Raw genomic sequence first — 19672 nt, 5'->3', positions numbered from 1 at the left:
TTTGTATGTCATAAAAAGTTGGAGTTGTAAAATAAAAGCTGTGACAGTATTAACACACTTGTCATTCCTTTGAAATAAAACAAAATAAATAGCCTTGTTGCTTTTCAGAATTGCTGAATTCATTGAGCTTAAAATTTGCATAGCTCCATGAGACATTTTTTGTTGTTTTACAGACATTTTTGGCCTTTTGTTTAGTGTAGCGAGGCAGACAGTAAGGTAGGGAGAAGACCTGCAGCAAAGGGCCGTGAGCTGGAATCAAACCCAGGCCACTGCATCAGGGACAACAGCCCCTGCTTATCGGTCACCCACTCAACCAGCTGAGCTACCTGGGCGCCCTCAGGTGAGCCATTTAGAATAAACAGTCACACAGTCCGCAAGAAGTATTGCATTCTAGAGCTGCTTCTGCTGCCTCTAAAATGTTTCATCCCTGAGCAAAGCACACCAAATGTTCTGCTGTTGGCTGCAGGAGGGAACAAAAAAGTTTTCATGCACTCCCAGCATCTCAGGAACTACAGATCCAGTGGACTATTTCATTTCTGTTCACAATGTCTCCACAGCAACAGGAAAATCCTTAGTGATAACATGTTGCATGGCTAACGTGGCTAACATCAACATTAGCTTTGATCATATGTCCACAAGTCAGAGCTCCGTGGAAATTGTAATGCTCAGGGACATTTAGACATGATGTCAACTTTACGAACAATTTGAAACCAATTAACAAGAACTGAGTGGGATACTATTGAGCTTTAGTGTAACCTAAACTATTTGCATCCGTTTGTTTCTCTCCTGTTCTCTGTGCTTCAATAAACTACATTGGAATACAGTGCAATTCCCAATAAAACTGTTCTCATAATTTTTTATTTTTGTTATCACGAAACAGAACATGGATGAAATACTCACTGAAGTTCAGCCAATTAAGGCTACATGTTAGCAGGCGGGTGCCTTCAGAGACATTTCCATTGATTTTATAATCACAACATTGTCTGACGGTCTGCTAAAACTATAAAATTCCATGTAAAATGATCGCTCAGAAAATAAATTAGAGGTAATGTAGTTTCTTATTCAACTATCAGCAAAACTATCATCACGCAACACAAGATTGTATGACAGAATTGCAGATTTAATCCCTTCATGCTATTCACAAACAGAAATTATGTAAATAACAGAAAACCAAATAGTTCAAAAAATATTTCCATGGCGATCTAGAGAGTAAAGTTTGCAATCTCACTTTCAGTGTAATAAAGTTATAGTGTGACAGTGTTAGTCTTATTCTTTCAGCTGCTTGGTGACCTTAACAGGTTTTGGTAGCAAGTAAAACAAATAGAAAATTGTCATTCGAACCGATAAGTCATCTTACTGCAAATCTTGTAGAGTCAAGAAGTACAATTCTGTAGCGCTGCATCTGTCTCTCTTTTAGGATTATTTTACTATACAAAGACTATTAAAACAAAGAATTGTCTTTAAAATTGCAGCTCTAAAATCTCTTGTCCTCCTCAGAGACCCTCTCATAGGACTGTCTTTGCACAGAGCTACAGAATACTGGACAACTGACTGGACAGTAGGTGTGTTTTAGTATGCGTGCAGCTGTTACCTGAAACATAACTTGCTCTGAGGCCGGTTAGGACGTCCCTTACCATTACGATGCATCTCAATAAGAAGTGAACCAACTTTGTGAAAACCCAGAGTTAAACCAGAAGTTACCTCACGAATCCTAAATCCTGCTCCATAGTACGGATGTTCATTCACGTCTGTGTTGGTTGCTGGTCAGTCACCTGCTTTTCTTCCTCTTGTCAATTACAGACGCAGAGAGAGTCTTCTTCCTGAAAAGGCTGTGGACAGCTGTACTTTCTTAATTTGTTGAAAAGGAGCACAATATGGGACCTTTAATACAGAGACTTACACTTTCTCTTCCATAGCACTGCACTTGTTTTGGCTTTATGAAGCGGTAGAGCACGGGGTCGCGGTGTTTCTGTCAGTGGTACCATTTTTTTTCACTAATGCTAACTTTTGTGAATATCTTGTATTTCTTTTATGTCTTCAGCCTTAGTTTACTATCAGTATGTTCCTGAAATATCCTGTCCATTTGCCATTAACAGTACTTGGAATGAAATAAATTCCTTGCATTTTGTTTAAAAATAGGCTGCTGAAATAAATACAAAGCAAAGTATATCACATCTTGCAGGTTAGCTGCCGAAATAAACATTTCAGCATTCCCACAGTGTATGGAGAGAACTCCAGATAACTTTATCTGTTAGACATTGTTGACAATATTTTTTTTGGAGATATGTTAATTTGGTCACGTAGGCAGTGGTTTAGCATAGACTACATTCCTTTCATATGAACAGATATCCTGTTTTTGCTCTTGTGAAACTCCTCTGTCTTTGTTAACGTGATATAAAGTTTCCACTGTACCTTCATTGCAAAGGCATTTACCAATAGCACTGGGAACACAGGTGCGCCATAGCATGATGTGACCTGCACTGGAAATTGCTTGCATTTGTGACCTGTGCACAGTGTCATCTTTACAATAACTTACAGGTGACTCAGAGTCAGAGAAACATAGCTGGAACAATGGTCTGAACCGCAGCCTAGTGTGTTGGATGCCATCATACATCCAGTCCAGTGTCCTCAAGATCCAGTTCAGTCCCTGTTTGATGATCACAGAGATGGCATTAAATAGGGAGTATGTGCAGCACACTCCTAACAACATCAGGAGACAGTTGGCAACCTGGTACCCCCGGGTGTCCTCGTGGTGCTCTCTCTGACCACTGACAAAATCCCCAAAGCCCACTGTACTGAACGCTACAAAGCAGAAATAGAGGGACTCCAAGTAAGTCCACCCCTCCATTGCTGAATACAGAGAAGCAGCGCCACATGCAACAAGCAGAACGGCGAGAAAAAGGATGAATGTGACCTGATAAACGGATGGTTTCCATTCTTCATTTTGGTTACCCTCGCTAGTTTTGTTCTCCAGTCTGCTTGGTTTGCTTGTCCTTGTGTGGCACCAGAACATCAGGAGGCTGAGTAATGTTGTGACTCTCTCAAGGAAGAGATTGAAGAAGAGGATTGTAGCCGAGCAGCCCGGCAATGCATACAAGACAAGCAGCACCTTCCCTGTCGTGGTGGATGGTGCTGTCACTCCGAACCCTATGAGAAACACATCAGGCGTTAGATCATATCTGTTTGATGCAGACGCTGCCATGACATTACTGTCAGCACAGAGCTTTTTCTTGCTACTGTGAAATTAGTTTTAGTGTCATTATCATTTTTGTACTATTTTAGGTAAGTGGCAAATTTAGCAATCGATACAACAAAATTCAATTCTAAGTTCTACAATGAGAAGAAATGGAAAACCATTAAATATGACACATGCTACTGTGTTGTTACTGTAATCCACCATAGTCTAGACCTGTCTAGTCTAAAAATGACTGACTTTATGTTTAACTGTGTTCAAGAAAATTAAAGGAAAGGAAAAAAAAGGCCTCATTCATATAACTTTTCGACAGCACCTCCCCCACACTGCATTGGAGCTGAGCCAAACAATGACATTGTCATGAATTTATGTGAACTGTTTCATTTCTCTATGCTTATTCATTTACACAATGTTTAAAAGTTAACTGCCTAGCTCTGGATTCTTACAAATGCATGTTAAATTTGAGCACAAAAGCAAAAATGGAACAAATAGTTAAAGTGTTGTAGTGGATCCATATCAATACAACAGTTCTACAGTAATTTAATGAAAAATGATTGTAATGCAAGCAACCTATGAATACTCAAGACAAATAGCATTGAGTTATTTCCATCCATCCATTGTCTATACACTGCTTTATCCTCTGTAGGGTCGCGGGGGTGCTGTAGTCTATCCCAGCTGACTTGGGGTGAAGGCAGGGGACACCCTGGACAGGTCACCAGTCTGTCACAGGACTATATATACAGACAATCACACTCACATTCACGCCTATAGGCAATTTAGAATAATCAATTAACCTCAGCATGTTTTTGGACTGTGGGAGGAAGCTGGAGTACCAGGAGAAAACCCACGCATGCACAGGGAGAACATGCAAACTCCATGCAGGAAGATCCTGGGAAGGCCGGGACACGAAACAGGGATCTTCTAGCTGCAAGGTGAAAGTGCTAACCACTACACCACTGTGCAGCCCATTGAGTTATGTACTTCTGTATTTTCTATTCCATAACACTGCACATGATTCAGTCTGTGTGCCTGACAAACTAAGCCTTAGCTCATGTCTTGCAGAAGAAATCAGTGAAGTTTGTGTTGATGTTTTTAACTCTGTATCACTGCTTCCTCCAACTATTCCTGAGCTACTGACCTTTGCGTCAGGAGCCAATTCTATGAACAATGTACCTCCGCTCTGTAATGGAAGTCATCTTACCCCGTGTCCTTCCCCTATGTTTGATGTTGACCGGATAAGTACTCTCCAGGGAAACGGAAAACTATTAATGTTTCATAACCTTTCTCCTTTATCTGCCATCTAAATAATAATCAAAAGAAAGCACTGGATCTAAAAGTAACTTTTACATCTAACATATATTTGATAAATTTCGTTCTGAATGCTGTTTCCTTCTGGTGTAACAGATAATCTGTTGTTCACACTTTAGCTCACCTTCCACATTAGTCATTAGACAGTGTTGCTGATTTTGTGGAGTGGGTGTCTTCCTTTCCTGCTTTGTGCATGCATGCCCCATTCTCTGTGATCTTCCTGTGGTTTCACCCACTCTATCCTCTCTGAAACTTTTAAAGTTCTCAGGAAGGGAACTGAAATAGAGACTTCCAGATGTTTTCATTTTCAGGCTATTTATTCTTATAAGGTCAGATTGATGCCATAGCACATGTTCTCAGTTGACCGTATTCATCATTTATGTACTCAGATTTTGCAGGCCACACAGTTATCTGTACTTTCTCCCACATTCATAAGTAATACATTGTAATAAATATCAGAGATTAGTTGATTATTTCCACTGTCACACTAATAGTGACAGAACACTGCAAAGTAGCCAAAAACACATTTGTAGTTATAATGGCAACATCAAATTGTGGATATGTTTGTTTCAATAACTTTATTTCTGAATAAAGCACCCCATTTACTGATCAATGGTTTTCTCTGAGAATCATGGTGTCCAGTAGATGCATCATACTGTCTTTTTCTCTATGTCCTACTTAGGATAAATAATAAACTGTAAATTCTTCTGTGTGAGATCAGCATGTTAGCAGAGCAGCACTACATAGGAGTAGTTCTATGTGGCCAGTGTAGCCAAATGGTTTGGAAAGGCAGAGTAACTGGTGATCCTAAATTGTCTGTAAGTGTGAAAGTGAGTGAGCTCATTTGTCTCTCTATGTAGCCCTGTGGTAGACTGGTGACCTGTCCAGGGTGTCTCCTGTCTTTGCCCTCAGTCAGCTGGGATAGACTCCAAGACCCTACAGAGGATTAATCGGTGTATAGATAATGGATTGGTTTTTTTTTTAATGAATTTTGACTTCTTTTTTCCTCTTTATCTATATATCAATATATCTCTATATAGATCTATCTGTGTATCTATAACATGAAGTGGGTGAGGGATGCTGTGTGTATTGTTTTGCTGAATTTTTATTCCTTTCATCCGTGAAGAACTTTGCGTTGCATTTCATTTGTATGAAAGTGCTATGTAATGGAAGAATAGTGTTACACACATATCTGGACAGATGTTCTGCTTTTCTTCAGAAACATGTTTGCTTTAGCTGCTCTTTGCTTGAGATGTTGTGTTGCTGTGCTTTTACTCCAAAAGTGTTCTACTGGATAAAAGTCAGGCCATGGTTTAACTTTTTTTCTTTTTAGAAACTATTTTGTGATTTTGCTCAGCGTGTTTTGAATCATTATCATGCCGGAATATTCTTCTTTTGCTAAAATCTACACTGGACCCAGCTCAGGTTGAAAACTACAGACCAGTTTCATTCTTGCCCTTCCTGTCTAAAATATTTTAGTGAACTGTCTTTGACCAAGTCTCTGCTCTCCTCTCTAAAAATCAGTCTGGTTATACATATGCTCACTCTACTGAGACTGCTCTCCTATATGTAACACAATCACTGCATTCTTCTAGAGCTGCTGGACAGTCTTCCATCCAGCTTGAATCAACCCAACTCAAACCCACAAAGCCTGCCAGAAACCTGGGTGTCATGACTGAAGGCCAGCTAACCTTCAGTTCTTCTGTAGCCTCTGTTGCTCTGTCGTATTGATTTGCCCTGTACAACATCAGGAAGATCAAATCCTTCCTGTCTGAACATGCAACACAACTCCTGCTATCATGCATTGATGACTGCATCTCCTTACTGGCAGGACTCCCTGCATGTACGGTCAAACCTCTGTAGACGATCCAGAATGCAGCAGTACGTCTAGTTTTCAACCAGCCAAAAACAGCACATCACCCCACTGTTCAGATCGCTTAACTGTTTTCCAGTTGCCGCTTGCATAAAATTCAAATTCTTGCCTACAAAACTGCAATGAAAACAGCGCCCTCCTACCTAAACTCTCTTATTCAGGTCTCCCACTCACTACCCTCGGCCAACAAAACGTGCCTGATGCAACCATCACAACAGGGCCCAAGGTCAATAGCCTACGCATTTGTCATAGTTGTCCCATCCACATTCATGAGACAGGAGGAATATTGGGAAGGACTTTATTTAAACTAAACAAGAGCTAAGACAATACAACAGGAACCAGGGTTGAGGGGAAAACCAAATCTAGCTAAATATGAAATACGCAAAACCAAACAAAATTGTCAAATCCAACACCAAAGTCCAAAGGAAAAAACCCTAACAACTACACTAAACAAACAGAGTATTCACAAACCAGGGGAAAAACTAGACAGAAGGGACAGGGAAGCAAACTCAGGGAATCCAGGGTGAGAGGAGCAGAATCCATGGAGGCTGAGGCAGTCAAGAGGTAGCAGGGCTCAGTGGGGAGAACAGGATCCAAAAGGGGAGCAAAGTCTCTGAAGGGATGTGGTTCTTTATGATCCAGCAAGGTGTAACTGAATGAGCTGAGCTTTATACTGCAAGAGGTGATTGTGAACAGGTGTCCGGAGTGAGCTGATTACTGCAGCTGACACTCATTGCAGTAATCAGCAGGTAGCAGAATGCAGGCAGGTGAAACAGGGAGAGCAGGAGGGAGAGAGACAGGGAGAGAGAGAGACATGAGGAAGAGGTGACAGACGGAGGCAGCCAAAGAGAGACAGGTCAAAACAGAAACAGATCAGGACCCAAGGGAGAAAGGAGGAAAAAGAGGAAGAAGGGGAAAGAAGGGCAGGGGCTAGAGCAGGATCATAACAGTGGAATGATGCTGCAGACATGCAGATAGACATAAACCATAGGTTCAAAACTGACTAAGTTCTGCTGTTCGCAGGTCATTTTATGAGCATGTGTCAGAAGTGCACTGAATTTTGCTCCAATGATTAAATGATTGTGTGCCAGTGATTATAAGTGTATTTACTTCTGTTTCACTGTGTTTCTATTTTAGAGCTTGTATTTTCAATGAAATCTCTTTGTGCTATTAATTTTTTGTTGTTGTTCAGAGGAAATTCTCTATTTATCAACATAGATATGATGCAATGGAAAGGTGATACAATTTTAAATCAGCTGACATTTAAGTGATATTGTGCAGAGGTTTACTCACATACATGGTATACTGTGAATTATTAGTACTAAACAAATAAACTAATAATTAATAGACCTAAAACAAGTTTGTGCCTGGTCATTTGTCATAATACATTTTATTCATCAATCCAGCCATTATCTATACACCGCTTAGATCTTCTGTAGGGCTGGAGTCTATCCTAGCTGACTTCGGATGAAGGCAGGGGACACCTGGACAGGTTGCGAGTCTATTGCATACAGACAGACAAACAAGCACATTCACACCTATACGGACAATGTAGAATCACTAATTGTCCTCAGTGTGTTTTTGGACTGTGAGAGGAAGCCAAAGAACCCAGTGAGAACCCATGCAGGCACAGGGAGAAGATGCAAACTCCACACAGAAAGATCCCAGGCCATTATGCAAACCAGGCATCTTCTAGCTGTGAGGCGACAATATAAATTTTATTCAGTTACACTGAATTATGCATGTCACTTTTTTATGATATAGGCACATTGTTCTCTTTTAGGACTGTCTTAATTCTTCATTGAAAGTGAAAGTATCAGACAAGGATGTCACCGCTTTGTTTCTCACAGCCCACATTTAAAAATATTGTTCATATTTTGGACAATGTGCTGAAAGGAAGGAAGGAAAGGTAGGAGTCTAATGATGGAATGAGCAGAAGCCATTAAAACCATCGTGAGTCATGTGAATTGCAAAATGTCTCGGGAAACAAAAATGTCTAAGAGTTGAGTTCCGCTTTTAAAATCCCTGTTGTGTCATTATCTCATGAAATGACTGATTGCAGTCGGTAAATAGAGAAACTATTGTTAAAAGGAAATTGATCTGGGCTGAGTGCTGCCTGTTCCTGAGTTTCCACAGTGACACGGAGTCTCTAAAGATAGAGGAGAGAACAGGAGGGCTGCTGTAAATTGATTCTCAGAGATAAAGCTGGTTTAACATGTACCTTGTTTGTTCACTACAGGTTCAGGTAAAATATTGACTCTCCTAAATCTCATCAAATCAATATGGCTTCATATATCCATAGACGTTCATTTTATTAGTTACCTTGTGTGTGACATGAATAATGAGCTATGTGTGGTTTTAAAGCTCAGCTGGGTTTATCTTGTGAAAACTACTGTACTACAGCAATTTCATATCAGCTTTAAAGTTTGATGCATCATGTTCAGCTGTAAAACCCGACAAAGTAATAACTGAAGTTCAACCCTCCTGTCATCTTCAAGCTTATTAGGTCTTTTTCCTTGGAGTCAGTTTGATTCCAGGAATTTATACCTCCTGGACGTTAGCATAGTTAAAACTGTTGATGAGGTTGATATGCCAGGTATTTTCTGATGTTTTGATGAGTGATGAAACAGCTCTTTCAATAAAACATAATGTAATATTATGACCATTCAGTCAGTCAGCCATGTCTCCACAAGCCAAGTTGTTCTGGTCCGTTGTCCCTCAAGGGGATTTACTGGGTTACAGCTGCATATTCCAGGCACACCTTAATTGTTCATCACATGCTGCCCATATTATGATAACGTAATTGCTTACATTTACTTGGTAGGTTTTTATCTAAAAGACAATGGCCATGAAATGCAGCCAGGCATTCAGTCACAGTCATGTCTGGGTTTGGATTAAGGAGACAGGGTAATCGCTGAACAATCTTGTCCCACACACCCTGTAATGTTGTGGGTTTGCCTCATTTCACTGTTACCATAGCATATAACACAGAAGAAAACATGGACTATCTTTACAGGCATAGCGGCAGGAAAAATTGCACTTTAGTGCCACTTACCATTCTGCTTCACCTGTTGACTTGTACACTTCCAGCAAACCAATATAAGCTTGAAAGTTGGACAGATTCATGTTTTTTCAAGTGACTTCATGCATCACCTCTAAGTCTCAAGTATTCAATTATCTGTATAATGAAGGGGTCAAATGCAGATTTTATGAGTTGAACATGGATGGCTGCACATCTAATGGACCTTGGAACCATTCTGATGACATTAGCAGCACTAAGTCAACCCTGGCACTCTAGTGGCGACAGAGAGCATAATCATTTTCTATTTTTGGAAGGTCCTTGCCGGTGGTTGAGAGACAGGAAGGTCAACACTAAAGGTTTCATTCTCATCAGTGGAGATTGCCTCATAATCAGAGTTCTCCTTGACATTATCCTGTCTCAGACATATTCTCCCCTGTGTTCAGTCTACACCACAAAACACTGTAAATTCACAGTTAAGGCAGTAAAATTGTGACCTGCAGGTTTCAAGTCATGTGACTCGTGTTACTTCTGCTTTGCGCATAAAACCAGTTTCTCTATTGAGAAGTTGTTGGTGTTGGCATCCTGTGTGTCTTGTTTTTAAAAATAAATCCAACATAGCTATTACATATTTTACTGTGAGACTGGGCTGCATTGGCCTCGAAACCTTTGCTTCAAGGTGATTTTCAATTGAGAGAGAGCATAAGAATAAAAAAAAATGCTGTGCAAGCTTTAGCATGTTTGTGTCTTCCCTGTGTTGTGTGAATTGTCAATGCATTTCCCTGCACCCAAACTAACCCCAAAGATTTCTACAATTCTACAATTTCATTTTGTAGACGCATTCATCCAAAGCAACATCTGAGAGTAGATACAACACAAGCAAGGAGCAAACAACCTGGATAAGTGCCATCAAACAAGTTCAAGTATGACAGGACCTTAGTGCCTACAGGCACTGTGGGAGGTAATAGGAGTAATTCATTTATTTTTTATTTTTTTCCCAGCCTGTCAAGTGCACAGGTGTTCAGTGAAGAGCTGGGTATTTAGTCTTTTCTGAAAGACTGAGATGGACGCTGCAGATCACAGTTTGGTAACTCGTTCCATCACCTGTGGTACGGCAGAAGAGAAGAGTCCAGCTATCCACTGGCCCTGCTATGGCGGCTGTATCAGTCGCCTTTTGTTGGCCGAGCAAAGTGAGCGGGAAGGACTGTAGACCTGAATGAGAGAGTTTAGGCAGGAGGGAGCTGTTTTCCTTTGTAGTTTTGTAGACAAGTGTCACAGTTTTGAATTTATGTGAGCAGCAACTGGAAGACAGTCAAGTGATCTGAACAGCAGGGTGAGATGTGCTGGCTGAAAACCAAATGTGCTGCTGAATTCTGGATCATCTGCAGAGGTTTGACCATGCATGCAGGGATGCCTGCCAGTAAGGAGATGCAATAGCTGATGCATGATATTACGAGAGCCTATAGCAGGAGTTGTGTTGCATGTTCAGACAGGAAGGTCTGATCTTCCTGATGTTGTACAGGGCAAATCGACACGACCGAGCAACAGAGGCTACACGAGCGAAAATGTAATTGTCCCCCACAAAAGAAATCATTATTTATTTAGAGATGCTAAACACTGCATGGCATCAGATTGGTTGTGAAGGTAATAACAGGGTTAAATATGAAAGTAAAATAATCCTGAAATAAATATCAAATATCAAATATTGAAAGTGTATCCTGCTCGAGGATTTCCCATTGTGCATTTCTGGTTTGTAGAATTACTAGCAGATTACTAAAACAGTATTCTTGGCAGATTTTTCCTCTTGACTTACCAATGGTAGAGACTACAGTTCCCACAAAGTAGAAAGCACCTGGAAGATCCCATTGGGCTCTGCCTTTTTCTGTCTGGATACCTGCGGTTTTGGCCTCCTCAAAATGACGCAACAGAGATTTTAGGTCTTCACAACTAATGTTGTGCTCCTCACAAAAGCTCCTTAGCCTCCATTCCCAGAGCTGGTGGGCCTGTAGCTCTGCTGGTCTCTCCAAAAAAGAAAATACAGCAGCACCAGCTAGCATGTAAAAAGCAATGAGCACTCCAAGGAGATAGAAGTGAGCAGTTTCCCTACTGGGGATCAGGGATGAGCAGCAGTGCGAGGAATCTTTCTTCATTGCCATTAGTAAGGGCTGCAGACAGAGTTTCTGCTTTGTGCCAAGCAGTAGCAACAAGAAAAAAGATATCGGCCCAGTTGTTTGATACCACCAGTATACAGATGACACAGGAGATACAGTTGTTAGTCCAGTTAGCTCTTCTCTTTGTCATCTAGTTCATCATGCAACTCCATCTTAATCAACACAAGTGTTAAATTATCACTACTTACAAAACAACGTCTCCAGCTGACAACTGCGAGGTAATCTTTGCTTCTGAGTCTGCAGGTGGCTTTAGCAGTGCCTTTAATGACCTGTGTATGGTTACAGCTTATCACTAACTCAATAATCCATCTTCACTCTCCTTTTATGAGCCACAAACAAATGCTTCTGTTCTCCTGCAGTCTTTTTGGTCAACATGAGCACACCAACATAAAACAGATTTTACAGTACGTTTGCCTACTGCGTTTGTTTCCTGTGCAATCTTTCCACTTCACCAGACTTTGTTTATCTGGTCATGTACAGGCTTTTATCTGGTCAGGGCTCCAGACCTTTGTTTTGAGAGTGTGCAAGTTCAGATTTCAAGTGGACACATCGAGCAAGGGCATGATGATAATTAAGTTGTATTGGTGTTGTTCTAACCGGTGTTGTGCCAAAAAACTCTTTTTCTGTCAAAAATTGATTTTAGTCTACAAAATCATTTGTCCTCATGTCTCTGCATAATTTTACCTTCTCCGTGTTCCACATGAACCACTTCAGCAATATTTTACCAGTTGAAATAGCTTTAAAGGACCAGTTTAGCTCATTTAATGCAATTTTCCACTTGCCAAAAAGTGACTGTAGCATCTACATTGTGTCTGAAATGTTGATAATGCTGTCATGGTGCGGGGGGAAATTGAACCCAAAGTAAGAGCCACACAGAGCAGTCAGCAGGCAGATCACAACTAATCAGGTTTTATTAACAAATAAACTATAATGCCACTCAGGCCAAAACTCACTACAGGTGAGGGAGGGGAAAGTCAGGCTCCAGGGGAGCAGCAGTCCGGGGGCTTACACCGGCCGATCGGGGTAGTCTGGGGGGGGGGGGGGGTCCACATCCTCTCCCTAGAGGGCGGCAGGGGTCCACGTCCTCTCCCTAGAGGGCGGAAAGGGTCCACGTCCTCTCCCTAGAGGGCGGAAAGGGTCCACGTCCTCTCCCTAGAGGGCGGAAAGGGTCCACGTCCTCTCCCTAGAGGGCGGCAAGGGTCCACGTCCTCTCCCTAGAGGGCGGCAAGGGTCCACGTCCTCTCCCTAGAGGGCGGCGGGGGTCCACGTCCTCTCCCTAGAGGGCGGCAGGGGTCCACGTCCTCTCCCTAGAGGGCGGCAAGGGTCCACGTCCTCTCCCTAGAGGGCGGCAAGGGTCCACGTCCTCTCCCTAGAGGGCGGCGGGGGTCCACGTCCTCTCCCTAGAGGGCGGCGGGGGTCCACGTCCTCTCCCTAGAGGGCGGCGGGGGTCCACGTCCTCTCCCTAGAGGGCAGCAAGGGTCCACGTCCTCACTCCGGAGGACAGCTGAGGGGAAAGGCAGGCTGCTCCAGTGTCATACCGTGTGTCCAGTGGAGAACAACAGGAATGATCTGGCACTGCATGCAGCGCTGGTCTTTATTGCAGCGGTGATGGTGATGAGCTTCAGGTGTGCTTCCTCACAGCCGTTCTCCCTCTGTACTGATCAGGGAGAGGGGGGAGAAGCCAACGGGCAGAGGAGCCGACAGCAGGAAGGGCTGCGGGGTCAAACCCTGTCCATGACAAATGCACCAAAATGACTTGATTTCATTCATTACTTAAATTGTTGATTAATCTGTTGTTTATTTTCTGGATAAATGCCCTTCGGCTTGTAAAATCTCAGAAAATGGTGAAGTATGTTGATCAGAGTCTCTCAAAGCTCAACATGTCCTTGTCTTGTTTTCTCCACAACCCAAAGAAAATTAGTTTACTGCTATAAAGAATGACAGAAACTATAGAACATTCACTTTTAAAAAGCTGGAGTCAGTGAATTGTGACAACTGTTTTTTCAAAAAATTGCTCAAACCAATTAATAATCAAAAAATTGGTGACAAATTTAATAGTTGACAAACTGATTGATTATTCATTGCATCTCTAGTATAATCCTAAACGCCAGGCCTGATTATAACTGCAAACATTTCTTTGGTCACAATTGTTCAATTACAAGAAACGTTAAAGTTTCATAAAGACAAACCTTTGCTGGCACCACAGACAGAGTTATGTGTATTTGCATGTTAAGGCTGATTGATCAACATACAAAGATATATGTAGGCTGACTGGTGATAACTTTTTTGCTCAACACCAGCGCAGGCAGCTGCTGTTAACCACAGTGGTCAAAAGTAGTACTTTTTACAACTATTTACACTTAAAAATGCGATCTTCTCGTGAAAGAGGCATCTACATGCGCTGTTTGTTCTGCTCATAGAAAAGACCACATGCAGAAAAAATCATTACGTTTGATCTGGGACAAATCTGAAACTAGAACGCCCTAGTTTGACTCTTTTTAAAGTAATTTTTGGTCACACACCTGTTTGCCCGCACTGCAGCTTCAGCAGTCTCCAATGTGGGGTGTTTAGGGAACATTGGTAAATTGTTGGGTCTGTAGATTAGAAAATGTTCAGCAAGTTATGTGTTTTGCCTGTGACAAGGTGGTGCAACCAGTAAAAATGTTAGTCTGGAGACCTATATGTGATGATTAGTCAAACTGTAAATAAGGACTATCATATGATTTCATCAGTACAGATGATCAATCTCCATGACCTCATTTGGTAATAGATAGTGATTTAACAATTACTAACACATTAGCAGAATATTAGAAACATGTTTGATTGAAGACTGTTTAATTTGTTGTTGTTACTTCACAATGACTCAGACCTTAATGGCATGTTAAGTATTTCGGTATCTCCCTAAAAGCTGCCAGTCTGTTTTTAAGCATCTCTGGTATTTTCTGTTAGAGGCAAGCCTATTTTATTTGCACATTCTAGTTCCATTAAGGAAAGTATGACTCACTGGAATGGGAAAAACAAAAGTGCCTGTTTGAAACGAAAGGTCGCTTGATAAACAGTTGATTCTTTTTCCCTTCCCCTCCTTGTTCCCCCATTCCCCTGAACTGCTGCAAACACACACTTGTGGTCAATAAATTCCTCCCTGGGCCCACATAGTAACATAAATAGCAACAATTTAGAGAAACACTTCAACCCTTGACCCCTACAGTGAGGGGTTCTGTTCCTCTGTTATGCTGTGAGGAGCACTATGCTGGTGTGGTTCCGGTGTTTTGGTCCCTGTACTAAGATGGTCCCTGTAAATGAACCCACAATGTTCGTGGTGATCACCTATGATGAAACATTTCTATCCTGATGGAGTTGGTGTCTTCCTGGATGACAGTTCCTCCATCGACAGGGCATGAGGGGTCACGGAATGGTTTGATGGTGTGAATCAGATGCTATGACCTTCATAGTCTCCACATCTCAACCCAGGTGAGACCGACGTGTCAGAAATTGCTCTCCACCACCATCATCTAAACACCAAATGAAGGAATATCTTTTGGAGGAATGGTGCTCATTGCTTTCAATGCGAAGGTGCATTGAAACTGATCTGCAGCACATCGTGATCCGCCATCTTACTCAGACACTTTATGTTGGTTTTTGTGTAAATTTGTCACCCATCTGTATGTGGGTAAAAGGTAAGAGAACAGGACATAATCCTGACTTTTCATTTTACGTAGTACAACATAAATGGTAATTACAGTCAAGTCCATAAATATTTGAACATTGACACAATTTTCAGCATTTTCGCTCTGTACACCACCACAATGGATTTGAAATGAAACAATTGAGACTTCAGGCGGTCAATGAGTGAAGAATTTGCAATCATATATTAAAAATGACATTTTGACTAATGATTAAGTTAGTTTGTCCAGTTACTTTTGGTCCCTTCAAAAGGTGGAGGGCACATGCAAAACATATTTTAATCCTACACTGTTCACCTGATTTGGATGTAAAAAATTCTCAAATGCACTTGAAGTGCATCTTGATTTATTTTCAAATCCATTGTGGTGGTGTGCAGAGCTGAAATGCTGAAAATTGTGTCAATGTCCAAATATTTATGGACCTGACTGTATGTTACCTGATGATGTGACAAGAAAAATAGGAAAGAATTGATTGAAAGGTTGATTTTATTGATTTGCATGTCACATAGTATGCGCTTGTGTGTTGCTTGTTTCAATTCTAAACTTCAGTTTTTAAAAAAACTATTTCTTTAATGTTCAAGACTTATTATCATTAACACATCGTTCACTGTTACAAATTTTTCTGGGGATCAAAGTATTCAGCTAACTGTGGGAAGAGGGGCCTGCATTTATAGTTGTGACAGTAAAATAGCAGTGTTTTTTGGCCTTCTGTTGGCTTTATTTGATAGGCACAATCAAGAGGCAGACAGGAAAGCAGGGAGAAGACATGCAGTAAAGGGCAGTGAGCTGCAATCAAACCCAGGCCACTGTGCTAATGGGCTACTTGCTCAACCAGCTGAGCTACATGAGCACCTGAAATAGTTATGTTTTTAATACCGTGTTAACATACATTAGTCTGGGGCATTTAACACAAGAATTTATACAGGAATTACACTGGTTTACAAGCAAAATGTTAATTTGTTATTGGTTTCAATACATCCATATTGGCCAGAGTTTTGACAGAACATGTTCAGGCTGGCATAAAGGGCAGAAATCTGTGTCTTGGAAGTGGATAAAATGCATGCATGTAGAAACATTTCATGAACGGTGCTACTTATCGATCTATGCATCTGAAGTCACGTGAAACTGTCAGTGCTGGATATCTTTATGGAGTATCTCATATTTGGGACCTCGGGAAGCAGAGCTGCCTCGAAACAGTGTAAAAATGCAGATAACTTTTGTAATATTTGCATCACAAAAGTGCATGCACAGCTGCAGTGGTGAAAAAATGGCATGCCACCTTTGTATTCTATGCAAAGTAATGCATCAGGACAAGAGTTTTTTTTATTGTTGTCACATATTTCCAACTAATCTTCATCAGTCGCTCAACAAGAAAAGAAACTGAAACGGAATGTGTCAGGGATGATCCTGCAGATGTGTATTAGAGACAAGCTCAAAAAGGGCCATGTAAATACTGAATAAAGACAAAACTTTTTTAATGTGATGTTTTAGCTTGTATTCTGCAATACATTAAGCTATTTCTTGTTTTATCCTTCACGGGTTAGGACCTAGAAATGTTATACTTTTTAAAATGTAGATACTCTTTTCAATGCAATATTTTCTATTCTGTCAAAATACATAAAAGTTTATCGTTAAATATCTCAAAAAGCATTAGCCAACCAGCACTTTTATCATTTCTTTTCTAATCCATCATATCAAAGTTTGTATGATTTAGCAGATAATTTCCCCCCAAACGATTTTAACCAGTGTTATCTGACAAACAAAACTCCTGCCAGAGAAGAGCCACAAACTGCATGTGTGTCTTTTAATATTGCAAGCAATAAAAATCACACACATTGATGTTATTCAGACAATATACAGTACATCTTTGTTGAAGCCAGGCGTAAGTGATTATAACCCAAGGCCTTTACCTCATGATGACACTTTTATAAGTTATGAGCAATGAAACTGTGGGAGTAAGTGTCAAAATTACAGTGTAAGACTCGGTTACACTGTTTGTCTATCACATTATAATTAAGGTGTAGGTCAGGGCATGTGGGCGGAATAACAATACACTCTTTGTTAGTACTGTGTGCCAGTGGCAATATGTGGCCATAGCCAGTATGTTATGACTATGGCAAAGTACTTTTATCTAAGCATTAAAACAGACAAGTTTTAACAGTTAGACAGTGTTTGTTACTTGTGTGACCTGAAATAAAGCTTAAAGCCTTTTGATGTTTCAGAACAAAGGCCCAGTACAGAAGATGAGCTGAATTCAAAGTTCTTTAAAGGAAGCAAAGGGGATATGTGCCAATTCCTGTCACTTTCCTTCTGGCATCCTTCCTACAAAACATTTGAAATTTCTCGTAAGGTCTATCACAGGTGAGTATTCCTGGAATATCAGTGTACATTGTGCCAGATGAGTTGCCAAATCAGAATGGAGTCACGGTGGAGAAGTTTTGTTTTGAGAGGTAGATGCTCAGAGGATGACGTTGTTAGTGCTGTTCGACACTTCAACAACAAATCATGGTGTGTGGATGTACAGACTCTGTCCAAACATTGCTCAGAGGATGTGGGAATCTTGATTCTTGATGATTTAGTGCTACAGTGTTACTATACTGCAAAACAAGCCCAACACACCCAGGATATGTTTTCATTTCCTACCTTTATGAATTCTCACCACCGCTCCATCCTCTGTAAGACATCCCAGGGTTTCTAAGCCTGGATGTGAGCCTCTCCACATCAAGGGGCAGTGTAGGCACCAGATGACCAAATATTTACAGGCCCAGAGCCATATTTTCTCACAGCGAGAACAAACTATAATCCCAGAACAAAATGAGGAACTCAAAGCCACACAATTGCTGCAGCCAAAGTATGGAATTAAAGCCAGTGAGAAAATTGCAAACTGTGTGAATGTGTAACTATTAGGCCTTGAATTCTTATTTTTTTGATTGTGTATTCATTCTTTCTTCCAATACTCAAACAAAATCCAGAGCCTCACTTCTGTTCAGCCAAAACTAATATAAAGATTAGTAGTCAAAGCTCTTACAAAGTTGTCCGGTGTGGAGAGACAGAGTGTTCAAATGATCAATATCTCTTGACAATTGTTTTTAGACAAACTTGAACCTTTCCCAAAAGCACTTGGTTAAAAAAAAAAAAAAAAAAACTCCCTCTGTATTATTTATAATTTACTCAAGTCATTTATTTTGCAAATGTTTTTTCAATGTGAATCAAGATTTGTTGAGATTTAAAGTAAACTTCAGATTAACCACCTCATAAATTAGTCCTACAGATGCACATTGGCTGCATCCCCACAGCAGGCCAAACAGCAGTTTCATCCAGACAGTGGAGTTTCTCTTCACTCCCGACTCAGCAGAACCAAAAAGGTCCACACAAAAACAACAAGCTACTGTGAAAACTCTTCTGGGATTCTGGGATGTCAAAGTGCTGTAGTGAAAATCCTCCACCAATGGCAGGCCATAACACAGTCAGAAAAGATTCACAAGGCAACAGATTAGAGACAATATTATTGAATTGAACTATGTTTGGTATTGACTGGTTAGAAATTACATGAGGCCCATACGTTTTTCATTTAATATACATAGATTCAAATAGAGAACAGATATATTGAGCTGATTTGAAAAACAGAAACGTCTGCATTTGGAAATAGTGCAGTTTAAATCAAATTACACCAAGACACAACAGGTTTTCTTGTGAGTGTTTTTTATTTATTTAAAACTGATTTAAGAAAATATATCATCCATAGTAGGACATGCATTAAAAATAAACATGCAATATATATGGCTATACCAGTAATGTCAATAAACACAGTAAGGAATGCAGTATATTGGTTTCTGTCCCTTCTAGCTTAAATTTATGTCAATGTCATTCCATAAAGAAACGCACAGCAACTCTAAAAGGACCCACTATTTCCAAGACCACATATTACAGTACAGAAATCACATTACATGAAAACCAACTGTGCCTAAATGGAACTAAAAAGAAAAAATAGTTGGTTATGGATTCACAGAGCCTGTGGGTGATTGTTTGTCCCTCATATTTTTGATGCAATGCTTATCTTTTACAGTACTAGCTTTATCAATCAGAATTTTATTAATCATGTACTCACAAATGATAATCATTTACATATAAACATTCAATTTAGGTGAGTGAAAGACATGTGCAAACAGTTGCCATATACTACATAATTCAGTGCAAGAACCAATATAGCATACAAAAATATTGGAGACAAATGATTCTGATATTTCACAAACAGAACTAGCTGACATCAGTTTAGCTTATGTGACCGGAAAGTCATATTCTTGTATGCTATCTGCTATCATGACAGCAAAGACACCAGCTTCTTTTTATACCAAACTGACAGCATAGATAGATAGATTACTTTGCAGAGAGCAGAGCTTTTGCTGCTCCAGCTTTTATCAGCTT

At 40.5% G+C, this 19672-nt stretch overlaps 1 protein-coding gene across 1 annotated transcript; it reads right to left on the bottom strand.

Moving 5' to 3' along the window:
- Positions 1–2269: 2269 nt before the first annotated feature.
- On the bottom strand, positions 2270–11549 carry si:ch211-261a10.5 (potassium channel subfamily K member 13). Its single transcript, XM_023290998.2, has 2 exons — positions 11207–11549; positions 2270–3147 (listed from the first exon to the last, which is right to left on the bottom strand). Exons 1-2 carry the CDS (start codon positions 11547–11549, stop codon positions 2297–2299), a joined length of 1194 nt encoding a protein of 397 aa, XP_023146766.2. The 3' UTR covers positions 2270–2296.
- Positions 11550–19672: the final 8123 nt, after the last annotated feature.

The sequence above is a fragment of the Amphiprion ocellaris genome, chromosome 7, assembly GCF_022539595.1.
Source record: "Amphiprion ocellaris isolate individual 3 ecotype Okinawa chromosome 7, ASM2253959v1, whole genome shotgun sequence".
NCBI lineage: Eukaryota > Metazoa > Chordata > Actinopteri > Pomacentridae > Amphiprion > Amphiprion ocellaris.
This window is presented reverse-complemented; position numbering and strand designations above follow the sequence as displayed.

Bases quoted from the DNA above. Each gene is read 5' to 3' on its own strand.
- si:ch211-261a10.5 (XM_023290998.2), bottom strand. From the start codon at position 11,549: ATGGCAATGAAGAAAGATTCCTCGCACTGCTGCTCATCCCTGATCCCC. The intron at 3,148-11,206 runs GTAAGTCAAGAG...TGTTTCTCATAG, and splicing joins AACTGTAGTCTCTACCATTG to GGTTCGGAGTGACAGCACCA.